Below are 20,261 nucleotides of genomic sequence, written 5' to 3' on the forward strand. Positions count from 1 at the left end.
TGCCAAGTTTGAATCCTATCAACGATGGTCCTTGCCTGCCCTGGAAAAGGAAACTCCTAAGCTGTTTGGTGAATTTAGACACATTAAAGAAGCAGTTCCACCAGCCTCTGAGGTGCTTGCAAGGATCACAACACAATAGTAATGGCCCTTATCATTATCTTTTAATTTACCTAGTCCAAAATTAATTAAAAAAACTTTTTAACATAGTAACTTTTGGGTTACCTTGATAATAAGTACTGTAATTGATTGTTCATTGCTGAATGTGTCAGCCATATTGTGGACTAAATAATTTAGCACTTTTTGTGGACTGACTTGTTATTCTCACCATTGTAAGTGGTATGCTTAAAATAGCTCTTGTCTTGAAATGCTAAAAACTATCTTCAAATTCCAGATTTTCCAGTAGTTATTTCTGTAACAGTTCACCTCTTTGATCCTGTGATACATTTTTCCTGTAAAATAAAGTGGTTACACAGGGAAAGGTCCACACAGATATGGTCATCTGATCCTTGAAAAAGATGGCAAAAACATAAATTGGGGAAGAGATAGCCTTTTTAACAAATGGTGCTGGGACAACTGGTGATCTACATGTCGAAGAAGGAAAGTAGACCCTATCTCTCACCTTACACCAAAATCAACTCAAAATGGATCAAGACTATGGAATTAGGACAGAAACTATACAACTCCTAGAAGGAAAATGTAGGGTCAACACTCCAGCTTTTAGGCACATGTAACAACTTTCTCGATAGAAGCCCTAGAGCTCCAGAGATAAAGCCAAGAGTTTATGGCATCAAATTAAAAAGCTTCTGCAAAGCAAAGGAAATAATTAGGAATGTGAAGAGAGAACGCACAGAATGGGAGAAAAATCTTTGCTAGATACTTTTCTCACAGAAGAGTAGGATCTAGAATATATAATCTCAAAAAACTTTATACCAAAAAAAATCAAATAACTCAGTTAATAAGTGGGCAAATGAATTAAACAGATGCTTCTTAAAAGAAGAAATACAAATTGCTAACAAATACATGAAAAAATGCTCAGCATCATTAGCAATTAGGAAAATGAAAAGCAAAAGTATACTGAGATTTTATGTCACACCAATCAGAATGGCAGTTATTAAGAATACACACAATAATGCTGGAGAGGATGTGGAGAAAAAGGAACACTTTTACAGTGTTGGTAGGAATTAGTACAACTGCTATGGAAATCAGTATGGAGGCTCCTCAAAAGACTAGGAATAGAATCACCCAGTTATACCACTTTTACTCCTGAAAATTAAAGTCTTCATTATGTCATTTTCAGGAAAATGGATGGAAGTAGAGACCATCATTTTTTTTGCCCATTTGTAAAATTTCTAATTAGTTATATATTACAGTAGAATGCATTTTGACATATCATACATAAATGGAGTATAACTTCTCACTCTTCTGGTTTTACATGATGTAGAATTATACCAGTGGTGGAATCACATATGCACATCATTCCATTGTCCTTCCCACCCCACACCCCTTCCTCTCCCTTCACTCCCCACTGATTAATCAAAAGTACCTCTATTCTTCCCTAGCCGAGACCCCCCCCTTTATTGTGAATTAGCATCCACGAATTAGAGAAAACATTCAGCTTTTGGTTCTTTTTTGGTTCTTTGGGATCAGCTTATTTCATTTAGCATAATATTCTCCAGCTCCACTTAGCATAACATTTACCGGCAAAGGCCATAATTTCATTCTATGTTAAGGCTGAGTAATATTCCATTGTGTATATATACCACATTTTCTTTATCCGTTCATCCATTGAAGGGCACCTAGTTTAGCTATTTTCAATTGAGCTGCTATAAACATTGATATGGCTGCATCACTTGAGTATGCTGATTTTAAGTCCTTTTGGTATGGACAGAGAAGTAGGATAATTGAGTCAAATGGTGGTTCCATTCCATTCTGAGGAATAAAGACTATCATGTTAAGCAAAATAGTTCAAAGTCAGAAGGTTAAGGATTGAATGTTTTCTTTTATACGTTGAAGCTAGAGAAGAAAAAAGGAAAGGAAAGGTGGGGATAGATCTAAAAAGGCAAAGGGAGATCGGTAAACAAAAGGACTAAGGGGTGGAAGACAGGGATGGAGGGGGGAAGTGCTTGGGAGAGTGATATTGGCCAAATTGTATTGTTATATTGTGTGCATGTGCGAATATGTAACAACATATCCCATCAATATACGACTAGAATACATCAATTTAAAAAATGTGGAAATCAAGCAGAAAGGGGAAAAATAAACACAACAGGGTTAATAATATCTTCCTCAAAGTCTTCTGTAGTATCATTAAGATTCCATGATTGATATTTATTACATTTCTTTGGAATAGCGGATAAAGTTTAGAATTAAAATGAACATTTGACAATGACTATTTGTATTTAAACTGAGAAATACCTGTAGAGCAAACTTTCCGTACATCTTTGTTTTTGGATATGATATCTGTCAAATTTCTTAGTATCCACTTTACAACTTGAATATTCTTTGGTTCTTTAGGTATGAATGTGAATTTGAATGCCAAAGAAGAAAACCTTTGTCTTTTGTATTCAAACTCTGGATTAATTATCAGAATTACTTTGTATGACTTTAACTATCATAATAACATATGTTAAATGAGTTAGATTTTTAATTTAAATTCACCTTTTCATATCCTTGCTTATAAACTAGATCTCAAAATTACATATAATCTCAAAATAACTTAGACTTTTTTGTATAGGAGATTGTTTTCACTAATTATGTTTATAATTGTTTGATAAAAACTGGTGCGTTCTCTCAGAAAAGAATATTTGACACCAGGGGAGAGCATCCCAAGAGTCTAATGTTTTGTTATCAATAGAATGATATTTTGGGATTAGAAATGCCAAACGGCCCCTGTGTGTAAATGCTATCTTGATGGAGCTCCCTTTGGCAAAATCTGGGAGAATTTGAACATTAAAATAAATGTATAGCCCATAGAGGAGGAAGAACCAATAAACATACATAAGTGGGGGTAAAGGGAAAGCATTATCCTTCAGCAGAATGCTGACTAATGCATACAGAAGGAATGTGGAATTACAAAACCATGATTAATAGCATAATGACGAACACAGGTTTGACAAGGAACAGGCTTAATTTACATAATTCCCAAGTATGTCCCCACAAATTACTTATTAGTTACAAAGAATATAGTTAGTTTATAATGGGGAGACAACCTGGTAATAACACTGACGTGACCAGAGTAAACATCACCAGTATTGTGATAAACTGATAATCACATGCTTACTAATTTATGTACTGAGGAGGATGCAAAATCATTTCTGTGGCTTTCCTGTCAAAAACACATAACCTGAATCCAATAACAAGGAAACATCAGACCAAAAAAATGTAAAGACAAAATTGTTCCAGATTGAAAAAGACTGCTATGGTTTTGATATAGATTGTGTTTCTCAAAGGTTCATGTGTTGGAGGTTGGTCCTCAGTGTGGTGGTGGGACCTTTAAGAAGTAGGGTCTAGCAAGGATTTAGGTAGCTCTTGTGTGACCCCTGAACTCTTGTGTGAGTGAGTTGTAGAAGCAAACCTGACCCCTGACTTGCTCTCTGACTTTTTTCTAGTAATGTGATCTCTTGCTACCACATGAGCTCCTTCCATTGGGCCTCACTAGAGGCCAGTTTAATGTTGTTGTGTCCAACTACAACTAAAAAATAAATTAAAAAAAAAATCACACAGTAAACCAGGAACGTATTTGTAATCCTAGTTGTTTGGAAGAATGAGACAGGAAGATCACAGGTTCAAGGCCAGCTAGGGCAACTTTAGTGAGACCCTGTCTCAAAATTAAAAAAATAATAATAAAATTAAAAAGGGCTGAACATGTAATTCAATGGTAAAGTGCCCTGGGTTGAACTGCCAATACCAGAAGAAAAAAAAATCACCCAGTGGGAGTGATGCAGACTTGTAAATTTATTCTTGCAGTTATGCCACTTTTCCTTACCCAACTTGAGCTTATGTCATTAGATTACTTCAGGTTTATAATAGTTTATCATTTTTCCTCTATGTTTAATATGCTTTTTTGCATTATTTGTACTTTTCCAAATTAAATATTTAGCTTGGCACATGGTAAATTATGCTCAGTAAATATTAGATGTTTCAGTGATTACTATTACTTGAGCAAGTTGGAGGAATTCTAGTTCTCCTTTCACTGAAGGTGTACCCCATTCAAAATCTTGGCTCTAAATTGAGGCCTGAGTTTAGTCCAATCCATAGGGACCAAAGACCAAGTGGCTTTCTTTTGTTGCTGTGTGGCCATTGAAACCATAACCACTGTCTTTCTAGACCTATATCCACCCTTCATTTCTGACTTTGTTTCCGGCTCCTGTGGGATATCTCTTATCTTTCTTACAAAAGCTTGGATGAATATTTATAATTATTGTTAACTGCATTTGGGGGTGGGTTAGTTAGAAAGAACTACACATTAGCTAAGGCCACCACATTGTCTCAACTGGGAGTCAGAACTACCAGTTTGTGGTGATTTTTTATGAGTTAAAGTTATCCACAATCAAAAAATCTTAACATTACATTAAAAAAAAGTAGGTAGAGAAAAATCTGGTAATCAGCAGGTAGGTTAAAGAACACAGTAAACAGTGTCCTATGAGTTCCTTCTTGGTAATACAAACATGTTTTTCTTCTCTCTTTCTCAATGGTACTTGGGATTGAACCCAGAGGCTCTTTACCACCAAGCTAAATCCCCAGATTTTTTTTTTTTTTTTTTTGGTTTTGAGACAAGATCTCCCTAAGTTCTGAGGCTAGCTTCTGATTTAAGCTCCTCCTGTTTCAGCCTCTGAAGTTGCTGGTATTACAGGGGTGTTCTCAGCATGGTTTTACATTTTTACAAGTAATACTCATCACAAGATAGCTAAGCCAACATTGTGCTTTATTATTGCCAATCTTTTGTCTGTGTACCATTTTTTCTTTTAAGTGGTTTTATGTCAGTATTGTTTTATAATCTGATTCCTTTAATGAAAGAATATTATTAGGTACCATTTCCCACATAAAAATCTACGACTCATTTGTAGGAATATATTGTATATATCCTCCTCTTGTTGAATATTTAAGTTGTTTTATATTTGTAACTTTGATTTAATTTTAGCCCAATATATTTTAGGAGGTATAATTTCTATAAGTTATAAGAGGTATTTTTTTGATGTTGTGGCATTGTTTTCTTGGCAGTGCTGGGGATAGAGCCCAAGGTCTTGCTTGTGCTAGGCAAGTGCTGAGCAGTCTTAGTAAGAAGTATTTTAAAATTATTTCTTAATTTTTGGTCTAGGTTTTAATGTTACCATTATCATTTCAATTTCCACCTAGAGGTCCCAGGGGATCACTCACTCACTCATTACCTCCCTCAAGCAAACATGTACAAATTAGTTCTCTGAGTTGATACCATTAGTGTTCATTCAGATCACCACAACGGAAAACTGAATTAACTCTCTTTCCTGAGTTCCAACATTTAACTAGTCCTCACACACAGGCAATCTTCAGTCTCTCCTGAATTCTAACCCCTATCTCTTTTCTATCTCTATCACTAAAGATTTAGTGCAGGCCTTCTTCACTTCCTGATAGAGCTATTATCAAAACTTCCCATTTATGATCTGGCTGCCAATTCTTCACCCTGATTACTGATGTTGTTTGTAAAATGCACATCTGGATATCTTTTCTTGCTTTATGTCAAGAAACACCTACAGTTTCAAAGATAACACCTAAATTCCTTGCATGTTAAATAAGTTTAGAGAATAAGCAAAGATAAGGCTATTGATTAATATGTTTTATTGCAATATATTATTTTAAACTTTTCTTTCAGAGTGATGGAGTTTAAATATTAAGTATTTGTGGTATTTAAAGTTTTTAACTAGATTTTATTTGACATTTATTTTGTGTTACTGTTTCCTTTTTTATTTTTACAAATTTTTATCATCAAATGTCTGTTTCAAGTTGAGATCAGTTTTACATATTATTAAAATATGTAATTTTGTCATAATATGTTCAAATAATAATAAACCACATATTTAATATTGTGTCTTTTTAACAGAATGTTTTTGAGCTTTTTATATAAGAAAGAATTCACTGTTTATTATTATGGGTATTCATTATTATTTAAAATGCATAAATCATATGAAAATACAAAATAATTTATGAGTCAGTAATTCTTATCTCTCATCCTCAAATAATAAAGTTTAATATTTGTTGGGAATTTCAAGATACTAGATATTTTCCAAATTTCTTGACAAGATTTTTCTCATGATTCAAAAATATGCAAAAATTTCAAGGAATTCCCACATGGAAATATTACCAGATACTATATTAAGCCCATCAATATGCATTATCTCATTTAGTTATCATAGTGCCCTCTGATGTAAGGACACTTTGCTAGCTCCATGTTATAAGGATGAGGATGCTAAAATACTAGTTAGATGGTCTTTAGGCAAGACCCTAAAGACCACCTAACTAGTAGAAGGTAGAACAGATTTCAGGCCATCTAGCTCTGGAATACATGCTCTTAGCTGATGCATTATTGATTAGTAAGCCAGAGGTGGGGTTCTGGAATTAAGTAGAAATGGTAGAATTGGAAACGTACCCTTACATTTGTTTCTTTCTCTTTCTGAAGGGTGTTATGGCTTAGATGCTTTGTTTATATAAGATAAATACTAGTATGAAGTAAAACTGTAGGGCTTAATATCCTTTGAGCTTTCCAAACCAGTTCCACACAATTGAACTTTCCCCATTCTTAAAATAAAAAAAAAAAAAGATCATCAAAGAAGTAACTTGATTTTAGAGAATTACTTGTGTACCAGAGCAGGTCCAGATAAGTGACAGATTGAGGAATTAGCCTTGCTACTTTCGGAAAGGGCTGTGTGCTTTGTGGCTGCAGACAGTCTGGTATTTACTGAAGAGTCCTCCTGTGTCTGCTTTGCCTGGTATACATAAACAGGCCTGTTCTGATGCTGGTTAATCCTTTCTTCAAAGTGTATGTCTCATTCCCTGATAACACTATGAGTTAGCTTTACCATGGTATGTCAGACTCATTTAATAGCACTTTCTAGCAACACGTTCACATTGTCTGCATCTGTAGAGACAAAGGGAGAATAATGACTTCACCTTTTAAAAATAACTTTTTAAAGCAATAATCTTTAGAGTTTAGCTTTCTACATGCCAGAATGCTGGTTAGAGCAGCTGTTTAAAATTTCCCAATTTGTTTCTGGAAATGCCAACAAAATTACTGGTTTGGTGTGAGCTGATCAAATTTCTAGAATTTGAGGACTCAAGAGAAAATAAAGAAGAAAAAAGAACATTATGTGGAATTGTGGGGTTGGTTGCCCAGAGATTATGGTTTTCTTGCATGATGACGTTAGGACATGCGTAGAAGAGGGAGTTAGGCAGATGGCTTAATTTTAATACTAACAGCATTGGAATATTGCTTGGTTAGGAAATATCCTATAGCTGTACCTTAGAATGATGCACTTATAAATGTCTTACTGGAAAGCCAAGTGTACATATGGTGATTATGAGCTTTGGACTTGGACAGATCTGATTTTATAGACTGTTTCTACCTGTGTACTATTTAGTCTTGTACAAATTGAGTAGCTACTCTGGGATTTCTTATCTTTGAAAAGTAGGAAATATAGAACCTGAGCTTGTTATGGAGATTAAATGGGACATTTAAAGCTGTTAATACAGAGTATGTGGTATTTGTTAGATACTAGAAAGAAGGTTGGTTGAGACAGCTTTATTTATTGAGCACCTTTCTTCATGCTGGGTAATTTCTCAGTGTGGTGTTGTGATGATTAATAAGACAAACCCAGTTCTCACCTTAACAAGATATGAAAGCAAACAATTAAAATAAATGGATTAAAGTCTGTCAGGGCTGGAGAATATGGGGTACTAGGGGAGCACATAAAAGAGACAGCTAATGAAGTCCTTGGAAATTAACAGAATGTGTAGTTAACATCAGAAGAGAAAACCCTCTGATCCTGGCTTGGCCAAGTATATGAGCAAATTCACTGAACCCCACCTCCTGTGCCCACTCCCTGACACCAAAAATCCTCAGAAAGTTTTGTTTTTATTTTTAAGGAAAAGAAATTAACATACAAAGGCAAACCAGTTTACCCTAAATATATTGACTTTGGTGTGTGAAATACAACCCGAATGTCCCAAATTAGCAAGTATCCTGTCCTGGGTATCATATAATATGGATTCAAGATAATTAAAGTGGCCACATGATATTTTCTTGTGTGTTATATAACTTTTCCTAATGATAACACTCAGCACTTTCCCTTGGGTCAAGAAAGATCCAACAAATGCCAAACTAGGAGAAGAGAGATGAGAAGTTTCTCTGCTCTTCCATATCTCCAGGGTAGGTGGGGTTCAGTGACTTCAACACAAAAATTCACTTAATATGTGTGGTTAACATCAGGCTACATACAGTAGATGGGGACATAAAGCAAGAAGGAGAACCTTAAGAACATGCTAATTCCTTACACACTATTTTGGTGTAAATGACAGTATATTATTGCTCCTATTAAATAAAAGCCGAAAATAAAATCTCTTCTTTTCCTATACTGTATATTGATGCTAATTCAAGTGTGTGTTTGATAATTCAGTCATTCCTTAACACACACTCCGTTTTATTATGTTGGAAGGTATTATAGTTTGGAATAAGCTCCTCTTAATGCAAGAATATTCCCAGGTAAAATGGTTGCATTATGAAAGCTGTAACCTAATCAGTCCATCACCTTTTGAATGAATATACTGGAGTGTAACTGTAGGCCGGTGGGGTGTGACTGGAGGACATGGGTCACTGGGGGCATGCCATGGAAGGGTGCATCTTGCCTGTGGCTCTTCCCTGCTTCCTTTCTCTCTGCTTCCTTACTGACACGGGAGCATCTTTTCTCTGTCATGTGCTTTCCCCATGATGCTTTGCCTCACAGTGGGCCCAAAGCTATGGAATTATCTGCCTATGGGCTGAAACTTCTGAAACTTTGGGCTCTAAATACACTTTCCTGCTCTGAGTTGTTCTTGTTGGGTATTTTGGTCAGAGTGACCTAAAGCTGACTAAAGCAGGACAACCCTGTGACATTGACGTGTGGGGATTTTTCAGGGAATTTGCTCTTACTTGGGTCAGTCTGGGCCAGTGGTTTTTTCCTCCCCCATATTCTGTTAATTTCCCAGGCTCTCATTAGAGCCCCTCTTGTGTGTTCCCCCAAGTCCTGGCTGGCACTTAGCCCATTGATTGTAATTGCTTTCCTTCTTGTCTCATTTTGACCTTTTTGCTATTGCATCATCATCCTCGAAAATTACCCCACCCAAAGGAAACTGCTCGGCACACATTGCATGTATTAAATGAAGGAGCTGATACAGACATGCACATTGTGGTCAGATCTGCTTTTGCTGTCCCCCTCCTCTCTATCTGCTTTTGATCTAGATAAAGATGAGGGCTTCTCCAGAACCTAGATAACTGAGTCTTAGTTTCACCTAAAAATAAGTCAACCCTGTGGGGTTAGTCCACGTGTCACCCCAGGCATGTTTGGAATTTATGCCAGATTTGTTTTTAACTTATGCCATTAGGAGGCTTTTTGTACCTACTTCTAAATTTCCAGCTATTTTGAATGACTGAGATAACAGGATCTATTATCCTTCCTGTGGAAGGAGGCAGAGAAGCCTAGAGCTTAGAGGTAAGCCAGCCAGCCATCCAATTAAAATTTCTAATGAGCAACTTTGTAATCTTATTATTCATTTAAAGCATCAGTCACTTTATCTGTTCAATGGGATCAATAATAAAAATACTTCATAGAGTCATTGTAAAATTGAGATAATATATATAAAAGCTTACCTAATGCTTGGCACATATTTATTAACTTGGATTTTTATTATTATTTTGTTATTTTTATGATATTTAAGATATTTTAGTATTTATTATTAATATTTTATTATTACTAAATTATTATTTTATAGATCTAAATAATCAAATTATGGTGATATTAATGAATTGCAAAAATGGGAACTGTCAGAACATTCCTGGGAACTACCAGTGTGGTGACTTTGAAAATATACTGCTCAAACCTCCTGATGTGGGGAGCATGATTGAGTGATAGACAGCCCCTGCTGCTTCTCTCTCAGTGTACCTCTGCTTCCTATCAAGGCCAGGCTTCCCTCACAATGCTCTTAGCTGGTGGTGAGCAGAGTGGTGCTACCAATGCAGGCCTGTTCTTGCAAGGCATGGGATGCCTTTAATGGATGATTTTGGCTCAAGGATTCTCCATGTGTCCAATGGAATCTTCCATAAAGCTGTGCTGCAGGCTGACACACTTCCCTGCCCAGACTCTCCTTTTTCCCTTCACAGAGGTCAAACTCGTATTGTAGTCTAAGGTTCTCCCTGCTGTTTCCAGCTTCTTTTCTATTTCTTTTACTGATGTTTCCCTCAATAAACCTCATGTTCTTCTTAGTAACTGCTTTTTAGAAAATCTGAGCTAATCCAAGAATTGTAATAGTTGTTGGAAGAGAGTAACAATCTATACCTTAGAGAACAAGGTATAGATTTTCTCCATCAGTTATAAAGTAGATATTATTATGGAGTTTAAATTGATCTTTGTGTTGTTGCATTTTCTCAGAATTAAAATATGGTCCTAATGATCATAAATTCTCTAGAACAAGCATTAGTCACCCTTTCCTTAGGGAAGGCCACTAGAATTTAGGGTATAACATGCTAATATACAAACTGAATTTTAAAATTGCTACTATTGAGGATAGTTAGTTTCAGGTCTTTAACAAGTAGTTTTAATTGTTAATGTTCAAGAACCAAAAATTTCTTCCCCCAAAATTAACAAAATTGACAACTCTCTAGGGTATCTATTTATTTTTATAGTTTAATCTTTCGCCTATTTCTTTGGTTTTCTTATTCATTCTACCAAATCCTCACTTGATTACTATTTTTGTGACAGACCAGGTCCAGGGTACAGTCACTATCCGGAACATCAGTGCTCTCTCTTCAGGTTTGTATCAGTGCGTGGCTTCTAATGCCATTGGAACCAGCACCTGTCTTTTGGATCTGCAGGTTATCTCACGTAAGTATGTAGAATCATGATGCCAACTCTAGGTGTGAAACTTCATAACCTTTGTCAAACCAGTAAAAAAGGATTCTGGTTGTTTTGAGATTGTCTGAAGATTGAATAGAAATTCTTTCAATTTTAACAATAGTTGAAAATATTTTGTAAATATGAGTGTACTTTTTAAGTATATGATGATCTTTATGACAAAATGTCTTTCTCTTCAGGATTATTAGAATTAAACTAATTCTTATTTCATAGTGCTATAGACATATAAATTTACAATGAGCTTATATCTGTAGCAAGACCTTCTTGTGTTTTTTCCTAATTCTTTTTATATGCCTGATTTTGGGGTATCTGATTATAAATAAGCAGTGAAGGAAATTTCTTTTTAGTTGAGAATTCTGGGCTATTTGAATTCTAGTTGCAAAGGGAGGAATGTGGCTGGGATGAAATCATTAGGTATCCCATGAGTGCCAGGCTCACTTGGGGCACTCGGGCAAATTGGATAGGCACTGCCTGTTCCTGCTCTGCTCCAGCTGCTGCTCTCTTGAAGCTACGTGAGTTGCTTAATAATTTATTCATTCACCAGATGTTGAGAGCCTACTATGTGTTAGTCTTCACCCCTGGGGATATAGCTCAGTTGGTAGAGTGCTTGCCTTGCATGCACAGGCCTTGGGTTCAATCCCCAGAACTACACTCACAGACACACACACAGACACACAAAAAAATTTAACAGAGGTTTAGCTTTATATAGATGTGATACTTCAGACAGTTTTGTATGCTATAATTAAGCTTACATATGTTTATACTTTGTATGGGTATATGCAATTTCTCTCTCTTCCTCTTTCTGTTCTTTAAATCTACCTTAAATATATTTTGCAGCTCAGCCCAGGAGCATTGGACTAATAGCTGGAGCCATTGGCACTGGTGCAGTTATTATCATTTTTTGCATTGCACTGATTTTAGGGGCATTCTTTTATTGGAGAAGCAAACATAAAGAGGAGGAGGAAGAAGAAATTCCTAATGAAATAAGGTCTGTATGTCAGATGATTTGTCCTACATAGCCAATGTGTAATCTGTTCATTTTGGCAGTCAAGATTTCTTTGCTAATCTAATAACTCTGATGGCCAAGATAATTTAAGTGGCCACATGATATTTTCTTGTGTGTTATGTCACTTTTCCTAATGATAACACTCAGCGTTTTCCCTTGGGTCAAGAAAGATCCATCACACACCAAACTAGAAGGAGACAGATGAGAAGTTTTTCTGCTTCTCCATATCTCCGGATAGGTGGGGTTCAGTGACTTGCACAATTGAAAAATTCACTTCATATGTGTGGTTAACATCAGGCTATAATAGATGGAAACATAAAGTAAGAAGGAGAACCTTAAGAACATACTAATTCCTTACACACGATTTTGGTGTAAATGACAGTGTATTAGCTTGATTTTCATTACTATTACAAAATACCTGAGACAGGAATTTTGTTATAGAGGTTTCAAAAGAGTTTTATTTTGGCTCAGGGTTCTGGAAGGGGAAAATAGGCCATATCTGGTGGTGGCCTCCTTGCTGGCAGGCTTGAGGAGGTTGCACAGGAGTGTGTGTGAGTCTGTGTCTGTGTGGTCTCTCTCCATCTTCTTATAAAACTCTCAGGATCTAGTCATGGAGCCCCATCCTATGACCATATTTAATCCGAATCATGTCCCAAAGACCCCACTTCCAGATACCAAAGTGACTAAGTTTTTCACCCTCAAAAAAACCTCACAATGGGAATCAAATTTCAACACCTGAGCCCTTAGGAAGTGCTCAAACTGTAAACACTGTAGCAGACAGTTCAGATGAGATGTCTTTAAAAAAAAAATGTCAAGATGATCTTTAAAGAAAAGTGACTTTTGGCATCTTATGGAGATTTGATGTTACAGGCTCAGTCTCAGCTTTCATTATATCATATCCTGTTGAAAATGCTTTAATGGTTCCAGGCTCCTTAGCAGGACCTGCATTGCCTTCAGGATCTGATAGCTGCCCTGCTTACTCTGTGCTCCATACTACCCTTTATTTTCCCTGTATCAGGGTCTTTTCTCAAGCTTCTGCACTCTCCTGGTCCATGCACCTTCTTCTTTCATTATCTATTAAATAAATCTCTTGATTTAATTCAAGACTAGTCAGGTATCGCCTCCTCACATATAATGTCTTTTTAGCCTCTTGCTTAACTTTTTATACTTATAGATGTTTTTGCATTTATTGTCATCACCGTTTAACCATAGGCTTCTTGGGTGTCTTTTTTCTTTCTTTCTTTCTTTTTATGGTGCTTAGGTTGGAACCTGGGGCCTTGGAAAGCTAGACAAGCACTCTTACTCTAAGCCATATTCCCAGCCCCAGTTAGGTGTCATTTTTGCATGAAATATATAGAAGAATGTACTCTATAAATGTTAAATAGATGAATTAACATCTAAACTAGTGACATCTGTTTGCCTCTTATAATTCTTAGAGTTTGGGCTGTGTGTTGGAATAGGTTATTGAGGAACAAGAATTACTGAGAAACATCTCTCATAAGCACAATCTCAAATAGTAATTTGATTTCTAAAACTCCAAATGGTAATAAAATCAAGCCAACACTAATGATTTCTTGAAGTTCTTCATATATAGCTTGTTTTGTGTGTGTGTGTGTGTGTGTGTGTGTGTGTGTGTGTGTGTGTGGTGTTGGTGATTGAACCCAGGGCCTTGTGCATGCGAGGCAAACACTCTACCAACTAAGCTATATACCCAGCCCTGTAGCTTGTTTTTGTAGCTATTTGATGACAATTTACTCGGTGGATTTCTTTATGGACTATTTAGAGTCTCTCTCTCTCTCTCTCTCTCTCTCTCTCTCTCTCTCTCTCTCTCTCTCTCTGTATGTGTATATATACATATATATTATGTATTTATATAATTTACACACAAAACATATATATATATGTTATATATATATATGTTATATATATATGTATATATATATGTTATATTAGAAGAGATATTCTTTGAGAGATCTAATAGTTCTTTTTCTACTGAGAAACTGAGGAAAGAATTCCTTGACTATTGGGTGGGTACCAAAGCTGAGGCTAAGCATGGCTGCCATGTTTGCTTCATGATAGACCATTTGTTTCAGACATACTAATGTTAACATTAAAAAAAAAAAGATTCCTGGGTAGGATGCTAGATAAATCTGAAGTAAATCCTAATGACAACTTTTGTTCTTTCTCAGAGAGGATGATCTTCCACCTAAATGCTCTTCTGCCAAAGCATTTCACACAGAGATATCCTCCTCAGAGAACAACACGCTGACCTCTTCTAACACCTACAACAGTCGATACTGGAGCAACAATCCAAAAGTTCATAGAAACACGGAGTCATTCAACCACTTCAGTGACTTGCGCCAGTCTTTCTCCCTTCACTCAGGCAATGCCAACATCCCCACCATCTATGCTAATGGGAACCATCTGGTGCCGGGTTCACATAAGACTCTGGTAGTGACAGCCAACAGAGGGTCTTCACCGCAGATCATGTCCAGGAACAATGGTTCAGTCAGCAGGAAGCCTCGGCCTCAGCACACACACTCCTACACCATCAGCCAAGCAACACTGGAGCGAATTGGTGCAGTTCCTGTCATGGTGCCAGCCCAGAGTCGGGCAGGGTCCCTTGTATAGGACATGAAGAGAGGTTGTGTTCAGAAAAAAATAAATAGGATGCCTCCATACAAGGGGAAGGGTGGGTTGGGTGAGTGCTGGGAAATATAGACTTTCCTTATGATTATATTAGACAAAAGCACAAAGAGGAAGACAGTGCTGTTACTGGCCACTAAGATGTGTACAGTGGACTGGAACGCTCCATCTTGAAGCCTTGTCTCCCCACCACAGATGTCCTGGGATTCTTTTCAAAAAGCTGCATCTCAAAGATGTGCCAAGCCAAGGAGAAATATAAGAGCAGAATAGCACTTAAAAGTCAAACTACAGTCCAGATGGGCTTGTTCTTTAATTCATGCCTAACTTAATAATTTCAAGAGATTAAAGTGCCAGATGGAATTTAATAAGGAAATTATTTAAAAAATAGGTGTCTTTAGAAAAAATAATGAGCAACCCTGTGATGTGTTCTGCTTCTGCCTTTTCAGTCCCTCATTGTGTAGAGGGCTGGATGGCTAAGTGGTTAATATTGGTCTTAACAGTGATGGCTCTTCTGTCACATAGAATCAAAACTTTTTACACAAACAAAATTTAGCGAGAAATGGAGGAAAACAAAGGAGACTTCTTTGAGAAACCCCTCCATATTTATTTATTTATTTCTTCCTGAACCATGAATTTCATATTTGGAATTTTGCTATATTGACAGATTCTTGTCTGTCTGTGTTATTCTAGGATCTGTTACAGGTCCATGGCATAACTGTTCATTATTTCCTGGAAAAGTATTTTTTTTTAAAGAAAACTTTTTTTTTTTTTTTTTAAATACATGAGAGGCATTGGACTGGGCAGTGAAAAGACTTAACACCTTGTTTGGTTATTATAGTTAGTAAACCCAGCAGAAGGTCTGACACAAAAGGGCTAGGTTATTTGGGCAGCTCAGAAGCAGGAAGGCAGGTATATGGGACCTCAGCCTTCCTGGGCAGCTTCCCAGAGTCAATTTGACCAGGTCTCCCTTGCTGTGACACCAGGTTACTCTTAGTGAGGGCAGCACTTGATGCCTTTTGTCTCAAAAGGCATAATTCTTCCTTGTTTGACAGAGGTTGGATTATTGTAGGAAGGGCAAGATTATTGTTTGTTTGTTTCAAAATAATTCTTTTTGCAAAAGAGGTAAGACTGAGACAAACAGGGTAACTTGCAGCATGTTCCTGGGAGAGTTTGCACTCTGACAGCTCAGGTTTGCAATTTTGCCCAGATGCATTTTACACCATTGTAAAGAGACTCCTCTTGTGACTAATTACCTGGCTTAGTTGGTCCTATAGTTCACCAGATTAGTTTACAAACTCCCCATTCAGTTTTGTGCTATGAAGATCTGGCCATACTTGTATTGGTGGCTATCTCGCCTTAATCACACTTTAAGAAACCTACAGGTGATTTCTTCCCAGATGTTTCCCAAATTATTTATGATACCAACCCCATGATTCAGTAAGAACATCTTTCCTTCCCTCATGTGCTCTCACTTCCTCTTCCCACCATGCTTCTTGACTTCTTATTTCTGACTTTTCTGAGTGACTGGATGTGAACAGTTGTTGTATACATGATTTTCCCAAGTGGACTATACTCGGAACCTAACCTTTGCAACCATTTAATGTTGTCACAAAGCTGAATTTACCTTAGCATTACTTATTTTTTTCCATTTGATGGTTCTTGACTTTGTAAAAATTTAAATAAATGAATGTCTATACTTTTTTATAAATAAAAGTGAAATACCATGACACAGAAAAGATGATACTATCAGATGCTGTTTAGAAAAGCATTTATCTTGCATTTCTTTATTCTTTCTAATTATCTAAAATTCAATAAAATTTTATTCATATAAAATAAGTTGCCATTAATTATCATACTAATAAATATATGATTTTTATTTAACAATCCCCTTGATGTTAAATGCATTTTTCCATTCCATTAAATAATATGTATAACCAGGTTAATGAACGTGTAATATTTCAAAAACTACTTATCTTTCTTTTGTTGTTTGAAATTTAGGTTAGTTCTAGTTTTTACACATGATTGGATTTATAATTACCCTCTTCAGATTTGAGCTGTTTTCATATTTCTTAGTCTGAAATTTCATGAACATGGGGTCCACACCTGCTCTTTTTACCACTGAATCTCTATCACCTACTACAGTGCCTAACTTGAGTTTTCAAGTGATAAATGACTGATGATTTGTAAACTGAAATCGCCCAGTCAAGTTATGGGCATGACTATAGCTCTTGATATATACTGGATCATACTTCACTAGAAGAAATGTAAAAGTTTGCTTTAAATTTTTATTTTGAGACAATAATGCATTTATATGCAGCTATAAGAAATAATATACATCACAAATAACCCTTCACCTATTTCTCCCAGTGGTGACATCTTGTATAACTATTGCAACATACCAAAAATTGATGTGGATACAATCCATTAGCCTTATTTAGATTTCAGATTTCAGTACTTGTACTTGCATTCACGTGTGTGTGTATGTGTGTGTGTGTGTGTGTGTGTGTGTGCGCGCGTGCGTGCGCGCGCGCATGGGCACACAAGCATGCACATTTCATTGTGGGCATTTTATCACTATGTAGATTGATGTGACCCCAACAATTGAAATCCATGTGCTCTTCACAGTACCTCCCTCCTCTCCAATTCCCTGAAATGACTACTCTGTTCTCCATCATTATAAATTTGAGAATGCTATATCAATGGAATGTGTAGTATGTAAGCTTTGAGGATTCCCTCTTTTTTCCACTCAGGATAATTTTCTTGAGCTTTATCTAAGTTATTGCATTTATCAATAGTTTGTTCCTTTTTAGATAGATTATCATTGCATGATATGGACATACCACAGTTTAACTATCATTATTGAAAGGTACAAAGGACGTTCTACATAACTATTAAAAGATACAAAAGATGTTTGGATTGTTTCCAGTTTGGGACTATTATAAGTAAGCAGCTAGAACCATTTGTGTATAGGTTTCTGTGTGAGCATGTTTTTCATTTCTCTGCGGTAGGAGCCTAGGAGTACAGTTGCTGGGTTGCATGTGTTATGTGCATGTTTAGTTTTTTTAAAAAATGGCATACTCTCCCAAAGTGGCTGTACAGTTTTATATTTATTCCCACAAGTAAAAGTGATCCAGTTTCTCTACATCCTTAACAGTGTTAGATATTATCAATATTTTTAATTTTAGCCATTTTGATAGGCATGTAGTAATATCTCATTATGGTTTTAATTTGCATATTCTGGTAGCTAATGATGGAGAACATCTTTTTATGTATTTTTTTATATCTGTGGTCCTTTCAGCAATATGTCTGTTCATGCCTTTGGCCCATTTTCCAGTTGCTGGTTTTTTTTTTTTATTGTTGTTGTTTTTGTTTTGTTTCTGCTGTTGAGTTTTAAGAGTCCTTTGTGTATTCTAGATGAATGAAAGTTCTTTGTTGAATATGTTGTTTGCAAATATTTTCTCCAATTTATCTCTTGTCTTTTCATTCCTTTCATGGGGTCTTTTGTAGAGCAAAGTTTTAAATTTAATGAGGTCACTCCAGACATGGTGGCTGTGCCTGTAATCCCAGCTATTTGGGAAACTGGGGCAGGAGGATTGCAAGTTTGAGACTGGTCTGGGTAACATAACTAGATGCTTTCTCATTTTAATGGAGTTCAATTTTTCAGTTTTCCATTTTGTGGATTCTGCTTTTGGTGTCAAGTACCTAGACCCAGGTACTGAAGATTTTCATTGATTTTTTTTTTTTTACCATAAGTTTTATGGTTTAACTTCTGTGATCTAGTTGCTCTTTTTCAAAGCAGCTTTTTGTTTCACTAATTTTTTTCCCCACTTTTCAGTTTTTAGCTTCATTGGTTTCTGTCTTGATTTTTTTCTCTCTTCAGATTGTTTTGAGTTTATTTTGGTCTTAGTTTTTGTGTTTCTTGAAGTGAAAACATACTTTATTGGTTCTAATTAATGTAAACATTTAAGGCTATGATTTGACTCTCAGTACTGCTTTATCTGCATCCCATATGAAGTTTAGGTTGAGGTTTATTTATGTATTTATTTTTGTCTATATAGATCCAGTTGCTCTTTCCTTTCTCCAGTGAATTGCTTCTTTATAAAAGGTTCTGTAGGCATGGCTCTGTGAGTCTCTTTTCTGAGTTCTACAGCTTTTTCATTGATCTTTTTGTGATTTTCCTTCCATAAAATTATCTAATACCATGTTGATCACTGTAGTTATTCAATAAGCTTTAACACATGGTAAATGAGTTTCTTACACATGATCTTTCTTTTTCAAAGTTGTTTTAAGTATTTGAGGTCTTGTGACTTTCTATATAAATTTAGAAATAAGATAGTTTGTGTTCACAAAACACCTTGCTTTTTTCATAGGAATTACATTGACTTTACAGAATCAATTTGGAAGAATGACATATTCGCTGTGTTAAATCCTCCAATCTCTGAACATGATATGTTTCTCTATTCATTTAGAATAAATAAATTTATTCTGATTTATTCCACCAGTATTTATAATTTTCAGGATACAGATACTATAATGTGTTTTATACCTTATTGTTTCATTTTTGAAGCAACTGTAAATAACACTGTACTTTAAACTTTGGTTTCTCTATTATTAGCAAATTAAAGTGTGAATGGATTTTATGTGTTGGTTTTGTATCTGGCAACTTTGCTGAATTCATTTGTTCTGCATTTTTTTTTCTGTAGAATCCTTGACATTTTTTGACATACATAATATGTCATCTGCATATAGGAACAGTTTTATTTCTTCCTCTTCACTCTGTGTGCCTTTTCTGTCTGTCTTTCTTACCTTGTTGCAATGTCTAGAACTTACTGTATTATGTTAATAATAATAATTGAGTGTGATGTTCTTCCCTTGTTCCTGATCCTAGGAGGAAGGCTTTTACTTTTACAACCAAATATGATGTTAGCTGAAGGTTTTTAGAGATGTTCTGCATCAACTGAGGAAGTTTTACTCTATTACTAGTTTGTGGAGAATTTTTTTTAATATGAATGGGTGTTAAATTTTGTCAAATGCTTTATCTGCATCTCTTAATCTAATCATATGTTTTTTCTTCTTCAATTTATCGATATGCTATATATTACATTGATAGACTTTCAAATGTTGACCTAGCCTCACAAATATGGAATAAATTTTAGTTTGCCATGATGTATAATTATTGTGGAATTTGATTTGCTAATACTTTGTTGAGGAATATTTTAAGTTTATAGAATTCTCAAGTGAAATCTTGTGAGTCTAGAGATTTCTTTTTTAGCTATTCAGTTTCTTTAATGATTATATGATCATTCAAGTTGGATATTTCATCTTTATTGAGATTTAGTTGTTTGTGGTCTTGATGGTAATGATCTACTTTTTCTAGGTTGTCAATTTGATGAATGTAAAGTTATTTGCATTATTTCCTCATTATCCTTCTAATAGGAACAAAATCTGTATTGCTGTAACCAGTTAAATTCCTG

The 20,261-nt window shown here is 35.6% G+C and overlaps 1 protein-coding gene across 7 annotated transcripts in view; it reads left to right on the plus strand.

Annotated features, from left to right (window-relative positions):
* The window catches only part of Igsf11 (immunoglobulin superfamily member 11), a 141,761-nt gene extending 125,090 nt beyond the window's left edge, over positions 1 to 16,671 (plus strand). For 4 of the 7 annotated variants that reach the window (XM_021727954.3, XM_040270320.2, XM_078044169.1 and 1 more), the window contains exons 5-7: positions 10,983 to 11,105; positions 11,973 to 12,123; positions 14,331 to 16,671. In XM_021727954.3, the coding sequence (XP_021583629.1) occupies positions 10,983 to 11,105; positions 11,973 to 12,123; positions 14,331 to 14,772 (716 nt within the window). In that variant the 3' untranslated portion in view covers positions 14,773 to 16,671. The remainder of the gene's footprint in view (positions 1 to 10,982; positions 11,106 to 11,972; positions 12,124 to 14,330) is intronic. The other 3 variants (XM_078044171.1, XM_078044170.1, XM_078044172.1) reach the window with 3 other exon arrangements.
* Positions 16,672 to 20,261: the final 3,590 nt, after the last annotated feature.

This window comes from Ictidomys tridecemlineatus, chromosome 3 (genome assembly GCF_052094955.1).
Source record: "Ictidomys tridecemlineatus isolate mIctTri1 chromosome 3, mIctTri1.hap1, whole genome shotgun sequence".
Lineage (NCBI taxonomy): Eukaryota > Metazoa > Chordata > Mammalia > Rodentia > Sciuridae > Ictidomys > Ictidomys tridecemlineatus.